The 11799-nt window shown below is 49.4% G+C and overlaps 1 protein-coding gene across 2 annotated transcripts in view; it reads right to left on the bottom strand.

Moving 5' to 3' along the window:
- The window catches only part of PDE9A (phosphodiesterase 9A), a 50886-nt gene extending 42696 nt beyond the window's left edge, over positions 1 to 8190 (bottom strand). Inside the window, exon 1 of one of the 2 annotated variants that reach the window (XM_052794521.1) lies at positions 7421 to 8190. In XM_052794521.1, coding sequence (XP_052650481.1) covers positions 7421 to 7489 — 69 coding nt within the window. In that variant the 5' untranslated portion in view covers positions 7490 to 8190. The remainder of the gene's footprint in view (positions 1 to 7420) is intronic. The other variant, XM_052794525.1, reaches the window with a different exon arrangement.
- Positions 8191 to 11799: the final 3609 nt, after the last annotated feature.

Below are 11799 nucleotides of genomic sequence, written 5' to 3' on the forward strand. Positions count from 1 at the left end.
CTCAACCTGCTGTGTTCAAGACTTTTAGCACTTGGAGATGTCTTTCATTCAGCTCAGTAAGCAATGTTCAGAGTCAGAGCTGAAATTGCAGAGTTGAAACAATCTAAAATGATAATCTTTCACAAATGAGATTGGAGGAGAGTGTTTCAGAAAAGAGTCTGGTAAAACTCAGTTATGTATCTTGTATGGACTGTGAAAATTGTTGCTGCTTCTGTAAGAGCAGCTTTCACAGAGGATTTCTGAATTGCTAAGGCAGAAGGCTGATGTGAAATTTTTCATTGTGATTTTCCCTGTCTTTTCAGTGGTCTTTGTTGTCCATATAAAAATGAAGTAGGATCCAGAACTTTTAGATATCACTCTGTAAAAATCACTGGAAGGAATTCATATTTCTAAATGTGTAAGCAACTAGGTCTTCCTCAAAAAATAGTGATAAATGACCTATCAGTCATAGTTCCCAATATCCAACAGAAGCCTTACCTAAAATCCTATATCTAAACATCTTCCAGGTTTCTCACTCTTTGCATTCAGATACAAGCATAGCATGAGCCCAACTATATCCAAATTATCTGTCTATTTTTCACTTCTCACACTAATTCACAGTTGATATTCAGAAAACCATTCCATATATCTGAGCTTCAAATATTGGGCGATATTAAAAAAAGTACCATCTGTTTGATGCAGTAGGAGCTTCTCTAAGACGAGAACAGAAAATAAGTGCATGTGTACATGTGCAAGCGTGGAGAACAAAACATGAGAACCCTCAGCTGAGAATCCAAGCAAAAATGAAAGCTCCCCTGCGCTCTTCAAACACAGCTTCTGTTAGAGGACGAGGAGCACGGTAGGTGTTTTACTTCCAACAGCCAGAGCTCTGCAGTCCTGCTGATTCACACTTACCTTCGGGCAGCGATGCGGCTTGACAACATTCATTTCAACACAACACCTAAGCGAAATGTACAGGTGGGATTTGTCTGACGTAACTTCAACCATGTACAAGTTCGGCATCTCATGCATGTCATTCTGCTAGACTCCCTCTCTTGCCAGCAGAGAAAGAGGACAACGTCCAAAGGGTAAATCAGCCCACACGTCTCTGAAACCCAGTTTAAGATGGGATGAATCATCCTCTGGAGATACCACCCGCCTCCCCAGTGACTGCAGGGGAACCTGCGTGACTAGCTTAGCTTGGAGCAGTCATCGCTAACTTTTAGATGGCTACTGTTAATGGTTAAGTGGGGTGAATCCCATTAGTTTCCTGATTATATACATTACCCTAAAATAAGAAACAGGAGCTGCCAGACAGAGCTGACGTATCAGGATCCTGAGGCACATGGCTGTATGGTAAGTCGCAATTCCCATCCCTATAACATCTCTGAATAGAGAGCTATGGGAAAAGAGATTTTTCTCTTTTCAGGAAAGAGAAAATGTCTACCAAACACTCATACGTGTGACCCCCAGGGCAATCCTGGATGTCCACTGAGAGGGACAGCATGGCAGAGGCTGGGTCTTTCACTACGAGCAAGGAACGATCTCATTACTTTTTAGAGTTATTGGGGCTCATAGAAGAAGCGAGGTTACATTAAAGAGAGCCTTGTGTAACCTACTGACTATACTAAAGGACATATTGCTGATATTCAGTCTTTCAGTGCTAATGATTAATGGCAGAATATAAGCAGGAACCAGCAAGGCTGATTGTGAGAGGCTGAGCTGACAGTTTCTTATTTTCTGCAGCAGACATAAAAGTATCTCAACCTTTGACAAATAACACAAATGTCTATACTCTGGCTTTTCTTAACATAAAAAGGGCATATGTTTGCTGCTAATGGAGTACTAAGTGCAATTAACCCTGTAGCACATTAATGCATTAGGCTTGAAATGTTTCGTAAACTGGATAATAAGGATGCTTCAGCACCAAATGTCCTCACTAAATGTCAGTGAAGCTAGGCTGTTTGTTTCGAAACTACTCACACAATTAATGCCTGATATTACAACATGCTTGATAATATAGGACTGTTAGAAGGGTAATGTTCGTTAATGGAGTAAGGAAAAGCAGGTATGGTGAGAGGCCAGTGAAAGGCGATTTGTAGCTGTAAAAGTAAGTTCACTACAAAGGTGCTAGAAACAAAATGGTTTTGTCTTGTTTGTACTAAGCCAGAAGAGGTGTGTATGAGTAGCATAAGTTGCTACAGTTGGCTTGTGCGAATCCGTAGGTAATGCTAGCGGGAGAGTGTTAAACTTACACTTTGTCTTGGCTAATGTGAGCATGAACTGTAATAACTGTAACAGACTGCATGTGACTTCAGAAAGATAAACAGCAGTAAACAAGCCTTTCTGGGTGTTGGGTACAGAAGAACTATGGAGCTATGCTGGAATTATGGAGCTATGCTGGGATTGAGGTTTGGCCCCCTAAATGCTCTGAAGAGCCCTCACAGGGGAGGAAAGAGAAGGGGGAGTAGGGGAGAGAGAGAGGCCTCAAGTATGACATTTTCTTTCACTGTCTTAAAAGCATGGGTTTAAGCCATTTTTACTCTTTAAAATGTTTATGTGCTGTCATGTGATGGAGTTTTAGGAACTTGCTGTTCATTTCTTGCTGCTTTACAGCAAGAACATCTAGCAGCTGCCTTGAATTCACTGGGGCCAGCTAAAATCGGAGAGCCAAGGTTAGCCAGGACCACTGGCCAGACTCAGGCTGTGCTACCTTGCACCCTTCCTTACCCACAGAGATCTGCCAGCACTGAGAAAATGGCCTTGATCCCACAAAAACATACTTATGCCTCACCATGCTAAAGCGGGTTTTGGCATCAGCTTGTCCGTGCATGGGAAGAACCTGCGAACACCAGCCAGGCAAAGCAGCCCCCCGGAGGTGTCCGTGTCCTGACTGCCCATGAACCCCCCCTCTGTGCACCCCTCGGATGGTCGGCAGCTGAAAGGGTGTTGCCCTAAATCCTCAATCCAAACAGACGGGGATGGGGTCCCTGGGCACCGCAGAGCATGCTTGGCCTGCTGTGCTGCGAGAGTCACCAGGACGCAAAAATACTTAATCGCCTTGAACTGATCATCACGCCATTATTTTTCTGCTGTGTTTTGTTTTTAATCTGAATCCAGTTTGGCGTGTTAAAAATAGCACGGTGAGCTTTAGAAAAATCTGTTGGGTTTGCTAGAGTCTAGGCATTTATACCACAGTTGCTGTTGCTCTAATTAAAAAGAAAAGCTCACATGACAGAAATGATTCCTATGTGCTGACGTTTCAATGCAATAAGCACAGCACCAAAATGCAGCCTTAGCGTTGTTCTGTTCATTGTGGACCTCAGGCCAAGAGGAACAACGGCTGTAAATGGCTCAGTGTCCTGCTCCACAGGTCAGTACAGTAGACACCCAGAAAGGTTGAACTCAATACATTTCTTGGGGAAAAAAAAAAAAGATGGTCATTTCTCTGTTTGGCATCCAGAATGACTCAGTAAACCAGAAAAATCACTCCAAAATTCTTTACTTGCTTTCTGAAGAGGATGAAAATACCACCCTGAGTAATTTCATAGAATCCTTGACAAAGGCGGCGGTCCTTTTCTTTTTTCCAGTTAGTTCAGGCTCTGTACCCCTCTGACTTTCCATCCTTGTTACAAATATGATGTTGATTAAGACACTGGAAACAGAAATCCTCTTGAATTAAGCATTTTTCTCGGAGGAACTCCTTACAACTCCGTAAGCAAAGCCACTACCCTGTGACATTTGAAAACGAGAGCCATGAAGCCACCCACCTGGGAATAAGGCCACTGGCTGGTTCAGCTCTGTTACCATTTAAATCTCAAAGGTCAAAAGAAAATGTTCCCCAGTAGTTTCTTCATGGAAAAAAAATTGGGCATGAGCTGGGGAACATGTTCTTGCTGGTGGATTTTTAATTGGAAACAGACTCAATAGGAATTTTTCTTGAAAACGTGGCCAAAGGGTTAATAACATTATGAAGGAAAATAGGACTCTGCAGCAAACCTCACTTCTCCGCTGGCAGGTTGGGGGTTTGGGTGGGTACTGCAAAATCACCTTACCCTATATGAAACATGGCCATGGCTCCCCCCATCCCACCATCTTCTCCTTTGCCTGGCAGCAGACCAGGCTGTGGCAGGGGTGGGACACGGGGGTGTTTCACAGATGTGCTAAGCCCTGGGCATGCGTGCGAAGCGCAGAGGGAGGTGTGTGTCCAGGCAAGCGGGTAATGAACTGCTGTGGGTCTCTGGGTGAGAGGATCCTTTAAAAATAAATAAACCAAGCAGCGCTTGTTTCCCCGAGGTGCGCATCCCCTTTATGTAGGTGCTGGATAGGAAGCGCATTACGCTGTAATTTCATTTTTCAATCAGCTCCGAGAACAAGTGACCTCTTTGAAGCTGGTTTGCACAGAGCCCCGGTTCGGTGTGTGGCTGTAACGCCGCGAAGCCTTTGATCTTCCCTCTCCCGCAGCTCCAGCACAGCTGTCTCCTCCACCTCCTACTTTGCGTTTGGCTCTACCTCCACCAGCTTGGCAGGTGGCCACTCCATGGGACATCCCCATCCCCTGCCCCTTGGCTGGGACACAGCTACCAGCAGCCCGAAGTCTTCCTCTGGTGGACATGAAAACCACCTTTTTGGGGATCTTGAGCTCAGGTGCCTGTGGGTGTACCAGGGTTGGTGTCTGCTGGGCTGGGTCGGGTCATCTCCTGTCCCTCCCAAAGCAGAGCCCTTGCTGCCCCAGCATGGGGAGATGCTCAGTCAACTCTGCCCACTGGAGGAGAGCCCGTCCCTGCGGTCAGCTTTGGTGAAGACCATTTTGTGCCTGCCCATGCCTCTGAAAGGTCAGTTTATCAAACCGTGACAAACGACCGGGAGCCTCTGCAGGCGCAGGCAGGATGGGGACACAGGGAAAGGGCAGGAGCCAAGGAAGTTATGTAGGCGAGAGCTAAGCTTCCCCAGTGTGGTGTAGGAGCGATGCACAGCAGTGCTGGGCTGGGCTGGGCTCCCCTCTCCCCCCGGCCTCCCACCGCCCCCCCGCAGGAGGCTACTGGTGTTCATGGCACTGGCCTTGCAGGTATGGACCTCAGACCTTCCTCTGGGACGTGTTGGCCTCAGGTGTGGCTCTGCATTCAACCCCTGCTGATGGTGCCTCCTTTATTTCAACAACTACCGAGAGGGGCTTCAAAGCCAACAAACTCCTTCAAGGATCGCCGCGTCCCTTTGCCCTCCCTGCTGTGCCCCTCTGGACCTGCTGACACACAAACCTACTTAGCTTAATTCAACACTCCTGTTGCAGAGCACTTTCAAGTGCTCTTCTGCAACACGCAGGTTCCTGGGAGAGGTGACACGGCTCTCTGAGCCTGGTTTGTCCTTTCATTTACCCCCGTGCCAAGGCAGAACAACTTCTCCCAAAGTCAGTAGCACATCCTGCGGCTGCACCAGTAGAAATTCAGGATGAGGCCGTGGAAACACAAAATTACCTGTGAGTAATTGCCATCACAATTAGCGGTATTGTAGGATGCCCAGTTCTATTGCACAAGTCCGCGATGTCCAGCAAGCCGGTTGCAAGTTGGAGCTGAGCCCTTTCAAACTCAACAAATACTGTTATAATGAAGCTCATACCTCATAACTGGGTTGATGAATAGCTTAGCATTCATTTAATGAGTTCCCTTTAGAAGCCTCCAATACTGCATTCCTTAGAAGATTAAGGGTTGGTTTTTATTTTTTTATTTCTAATGATGTTGTTACTGAGGAGGCATGAGAATCTGAGATATGCCCTGCTTACCCCTGGGTGAACCCCATTTACACAGCATTTTTACTGCAGGAATCCTTCCAAACATTGCACAGATGGAATTTCACATCTGACAAAAGAAACAGATAATGTTTATCGAGAAAAAAAAACCCTTAATACTGCCTGAGTTTGCATTTGCTTTCTCATGCAATTGTGCCTCTTCTGTGTTTTTAGTGTCAAAAGTACTCTCCAGAGACTGGTTCTGAGACATGCTTTTTTTTTTTTTTTAAACCAGCATAAATGACAGACAATGTGCTTTACCAACGTCTATAGGAACACTCGCCACCCTTTCAAAATACCAAAACATTGTCGTACTGAACTGTAAAGATGCCAGGGAGCTCTGTACAAGCCTTGCTTCTAGTGGCCATCAGGCAACCAACTCATTAAGCTCTGGCAAAAAAGCAGCAGTGCCTTCAGCCCAGCAGAGCCAGCACGCTCCCACCTGCCAGGACGGAGGAGCCCGCGGGTGGCAGAGGGACCACCGTCACGTCTAACCCCCGAGATGGATGAAGAGGAGCAGCCTGCTGTGGGGAACCTGGCACAGATTTGGATTCTCCGAGGTCTTGTTCCTGAGGACATAACTTTCATGGTCGTGGTGGTCTCCAGGGCAGTGGCAGCGGGGACCATAGGCAAGAGAGGTGTGCACGGTGGGATGGGACTGTGAGTATCAGCTCTCCCTTTACCTCGTTTCTGCCGTCACTCATACAGCAAAGGGGAGGGAAGGGAAAGGGTATCTTTGCTGTTTCTTTTTAAAGGAGAAACAAAAGGCAAGGCTGGGTGAAATGAAAATTCAGAGCAGGAAGAGAGAGAGATTTGAATTTTGCAAGTCAGAGTTTACTTGCTCTTCAGCCTCGCAGCGGTTCTCCAGTACAAAAAGGCACTTGGTTTGTGGCCAAAAAATTGCTGACAAAAAGAAGAAAAAAAAGACTTGCAAAAACGCGGTGGCATTGTTTCTGTTTAAAAGCAGCGGGCTGTCAGTTCGACAGTGTGCGAGCTCTCCCTTTTAGCCAGAATACATTTCTCTCACCGTTTTCCCTGTGCCGTGAACCCTGTTTAAGCAAACAGTGCAGGCTAATGAAAGTGAAAGTTTTAATTAATGTTTATCATCATTTACGAACAACTTGGCAAAGGTGGCAGGGACCCCACAGCCCCCCAGCGATCCAGCGGCACACCCCATCGCACAACAGCCGGGCACCTGCCTGCCGTTCAGCTTGGCAGTAGGAAAATGTCCATCGCTAAACCCCCCGTGGCAGGTAATCTCCAAATAACTCTGCACGCCGTGCTTTCCGGCTCCCACTGCTTGGGTGAAAACCGCTCCTCCGGCAAAACTTTGTAAACACGTCGCAACGCTACTCCGGGAAAGGAAGCTTGCACGGCTGCTAAACCGAGGATCCCCACACCATCGGTGAGAGCTGGCAGCACCCAGCCCTCCCCTGCTGCCAGCCTCCCCTTCCCCTTTAAATAAACATCCGTGTACAAAGCAAAAGCTGCTCAAGATCCCCCCTCCTTCCCCTTAAAAAGAGATTTGAAGCCTGCAACGGCACTGAATGCAAGCATGCATCTAACTCACGTTACAGAAATAGGTCGTGCAGCAAACACAGCCCGCAGCGGCTGCTGCGTCCAGAGACACTACTTTGTAAAAAACAGCAAAAGTACCTTTTGAATTCTTCCATCAATATCCAAATAAATACACTTGGGCCGGTAAGTTGAGGAGGCAGATCCCATCTTGCTACAATTGGGCTTTCACTGGACTTTTTTCCAGTGCCAAACAGAGCAGAAAATAAGGTTTATCCTACCAAGCCGAGCCACCGCTGCCTGACAGTTTGGTGTCCCCGCTCTTCTGTATCCCACTGTACTCTCATTCTGGGAAGGTCCCTCCTCTAACATGCATGCATTTTGCTGTGCTTCTGTCTCTCTCTGCCACCTCCTTTTAGTTTTGTTTCCCTCCAAATCCAGCTGCCTCGGACAGGGAAAGACACAGGCTCCAGATGCTGTCTGCAAGTGCCCTCTCGACTCCCATAGCAACAACCCCTCTTGGCTTTAGGGCTGAGAGCTGCTGCTCTGACCCTGGGGCCGACCAGCTCCTCTTACACACAAGACCAAGTGGCATTTATCCCCCGGGGGGGGCTGGGGAGGGGAGAAAAACCTCCTTCATCAGGGTGGTGAGAGATGTCATTCATTTTATGCTGAAATAGGACCGTAATCATTAATTAGTGCCGACCCTTCTGGTGAGCTGCCCGCACCCTGCAAGCGGTGTGAGAGGCTCCCAGCTGTGCCCTGCACTGGAAGTGTCCTTTCAGACACCCACCGCAGCCGGGGCTCAGACCGTCTCAGCCCAAACTCAGCAGCTTAATTTCCACATCCCTCCTGTTATCATTACAAGGATGGAAAGAAAAAGCAGCAGCTTTTTTTTTCCCCTGCAAGCTCCAGAAGCATGAAGAAAGTGTAAAGCCCATGCTCTCGCCCAACACCATCCGTGCCACCCCCGGAGCGAAGGAATTTGTCATTTAAGGGAATGTGAAGTATCCTGGCAAAGGCGTCTCCCATGGGAAGGCGCAGCCGAAAACCAGGAGGGAGCAAAGCATCCGATGGTCGATTGTCTGAGCGGATGCCAAATGCCATCTGCCGCGTGTCTGTGCTGTGCTGCAGTGCCTGTGGGGAGCCGAAGCCGTGGCGGGTGATGCTCCGTCACGGAGAGGAGAGAGCTTTGGAGGCAGCCGCTCCTCCGCCCTCGCAGGGGAGAGGCTGTTCGACGGGCTGCAAGCATGCACAGCGGCTGGAAACAGCTCACCCTGCGAGTGTTAGTTCTCGGTGTTTTCTGAGGCTTCTAATGGAAGAGCTGCAAAAAACATTTCCCGGCCTCTTTTGCGCCGCAGTCTGGGAGAGACGGGCTTGCGGCAGCGGGGTCGGTGCCGCCTTCCCTGCCCACCCCCAGGCCCTCGAGCGAGACACAACTGACCCGCAGAGGAGGCCAACGTGGCCCTGTGGGCTACGGCACGATGTGCAGCCTCGGCTGCCCCCCGCAACACACGGGCAGGGCTCGTTCGCTGGGAGAAGGGGATTCGTAAGAGCTGGCAGGGCTGAGCGGGTCCTGGAGCCAGAGCCAGGCTGGCCTTTCGGACCGAAGCCAGCGGTACTCCCTCGCAGCCAGTGGCACTCCCTCGCAGCCAGTGGCAAGGCAACTCTTTGGGGAGGTGCAAGCCTTTGCTTCACATCTTTCCTCTGCCAGCTTGGAGCAAGCACTTGAAGTCTTTCAGGAGAGAGCCCTTGCCACTGTAGGGCAATCCTGTAAGCTGTCCCCTAGGCTATCCCCCAGGCTATGTCACAGTCCATCCTGTAAGCTGTCCTGGAGGCTACCCCCAGGTTATCCTCCAGGATATTTTGCAGTCTACCCCACAGAGTATCCTGTAAGCCACCCCGGAGGCTAATCCCCTAGGCTATCCTGTAAGCCATGACGTAGGCTATCCCCACGGCTATTCCAAGGTGGGTGCAGCCTCTCCCACTGCAGCAGTCCTTCCTCATCAACCCCACTGCTTCTGTACATCGGTCGGGACTTCTGTGACCGATCATTTCATACCCTGCTCTGCTAAGCATTGCCTTAATCCTCCTTTACCATGGTTCACTCCTGAGTGACTTGATTGACCTTGACAAGCAGCAGGTACCCAAGGAAGACGGTCATGTCAACAAAAACGCAGCCATTTAGAAAGAGGCAGCAAAACTACTCACACGGGGAGATGTACATGGGGCTTTTGGTCTTGTAGAGGAGGCAGCTGAGATCTATCCCTGTGGTGGCCTGCTCCAAGAGTGGTCAGATGAGGTCTCTGATGCATTGCAGGATTTGATCGCACATCATTGAGACACCTAATGGCCAGAATCTCACACCGGTGAGCATCCAGCTTTTGATTTCCATTTAAAAAAGTGACCAGCTGCTCCAGCAAAAGGACAGGCTCTGAAATCCAGGTGATGATCCTGTTCCTGTGTCTCCATCCTATCTATTGTCCCTGGGTATTTAAACTGTGTTTCTTAAGCTCCAGCACACATCCCACTCCCCTGCCTTAATTACATTTATACTTTTTGGAAAAATTGGTTTGCTGTAAAATTGCTGAGTACCGCACTTTTCAAGAACTTTTCATGTAGAAGTGAATCTAGAAAAGCTGAGCTCTCAGAAATTATGGTAAGAGCCTGATGCAATCTAGGGCACAGCTCAGGCCCATGCCTGAAAGGCGACAAAAGATGGTATTCATTAAAGAGGATGTGCAGCTCCATGAGATAGCTGCCTTCCTTTAGCTGGTTTAACCCTCCCGAATCTCCTTATTTCATTACATGTTGTGCAACGTGTGGCAAAAATGACTTGGAAGAATTATCCTATCTTATCGAACCCTTCAACAGTTCATCAGCTGGGCCAAATCCTGGCAATACAACGTCAGACGATGTTTCTCCATCATTTGCCTTAAACGAGCATTTTGAACAGCTACGGGCAGCACTAAGCTATTATCCCCCAGACCGCAGGGGGCACGTCAAGTGTTGCACAGCTCTGCTTTGCCTTCTCTGCTAAGTTGTTCACCGAGGCCAACACACACCACTTTGTACACACAACCCTTAAAGGCAGATGTGGCTTTCAGAGGGCTGCGGGGCTTGAGCCTTTGGCCTGACGATCTGGCGGTGCCCCAGCCAGATGTCACTTACGCCGGCGGGTGCTCCCAAGGAGTAAAAAAAAGGTGCCTCTGTCTCCTGGTCCCAGCGTCTGCTCCACATAGGCAGTTCAGAGGCAGCTTTATTAAGGTTTCCAAGGTGTAACTGTAGGATATTCAGATCACACACCGTTTGCACTTGGTCTCACTGCTGTCAAGGCACAGAACATCCACGCTGTCTTTACACGGGTTGAGATCCCCCCCTGCTGCAAGTGCTGCTGAAAGGGCGAGTGTAAAGCTTTAGGGATGAAGAGGGCTGCATCAGCCACTCTCCATGGAGGGCTGGCATGGGGTGGCATGGCACCATCCCCATCCACTCTGTCCCCCCTGCCCACAGCTGCAACTACGCAGAAGGGACTGAGACAGCGAGCTGTCGAGGACAAGGCAGGGACAGCACTGCCACTGCCTCTGCTCGCCTTTCCCATGGACTGCCAGCCTGTGCAGCCCCTCCGAGGAGCTGCCCCTGTCAGACCCATCTTGAGGTGGCAACGTCCTTTTGTGATAGTCTCCCCAAATCTGTCCTTTCTCCGAAGCATCCCCATCAGTCACAGTCACCTATTTACAGCCATGGGACGGGGTTTCCAGGGCTCGCTTCACCAATCCTGAAGTCACTGTGCTCACACGGTGGCACCCACTGCAGACCATGACCCCCAGCCTCTCTAAAACCTAGTTTTCCTGCAGCACTCAAGAAACTAAGTGCCCTTGCAACCTGCTGTGAGCAGCTGCACATCCAAACCGGGCGAGTGCAGGGCGGTAATCTTCAAAAGGAATTAGATGGGGAAAAAAAAAGCCAGGTAAGTTAAACCTTTCAGGGAAAGATGTCCCATTCACTTTTCCGCAGGGAAATGCATTTCCATGAGTCATCGCTGAACCCCGGTTCCTCACTCTCCTTGTCGTCCGTGGTGGAGCGAGACCTCTCGGTGCCCTGCCTGCGGTGCCTGCCCCTGCCCTGCGCCCCGGGAGGCTGCGTGGGGCTGGACTCTACACCGGGTAGCTCACCCCACCTGCAGGGCAGGGAGAGGTGCCTGCGGTTGAGGCCAGGGAGGGAAAAGCTTTGGGCTTGTGCAAAGCACAGAAAGTAGCTGGGTGCCCTTGGAAGGGGCTGATAAGGGTCTAAGGCTGTATTTGGAAATGCCTCCTGGGCCATTGGGACTGGGAAGGCACAGCCTGGCCTGAGAAGGTGATGGGCAGCTGGAGCATGACTCAAGCCAAGTATTTTAAGGACAGTGATATATTTTGAACAAAGTTTGCCTAGAAGAAAAAGCAGAGAATAGTGATTTTTAAAAATCAACTTTTTCCTTACCTACTCCGTATCTAAGCTTCTCAGCTGCTTCCTCTGCCCAT

Source organism: Harpia harpyja, chromosome 8 (assembly GCF_026419915.1).
Source record: "Harpia harpyja isolate bHarHar1 chromosome 8, bHarHar1 primary haplotype, whole genome shotgun sequence".
Classification (NCBI taxonomy): Eukaryota; Metazoa; Chordata; class Aves; order Accipitriformes; family Accipitridae; genus Harpia; species Harpia harpyja.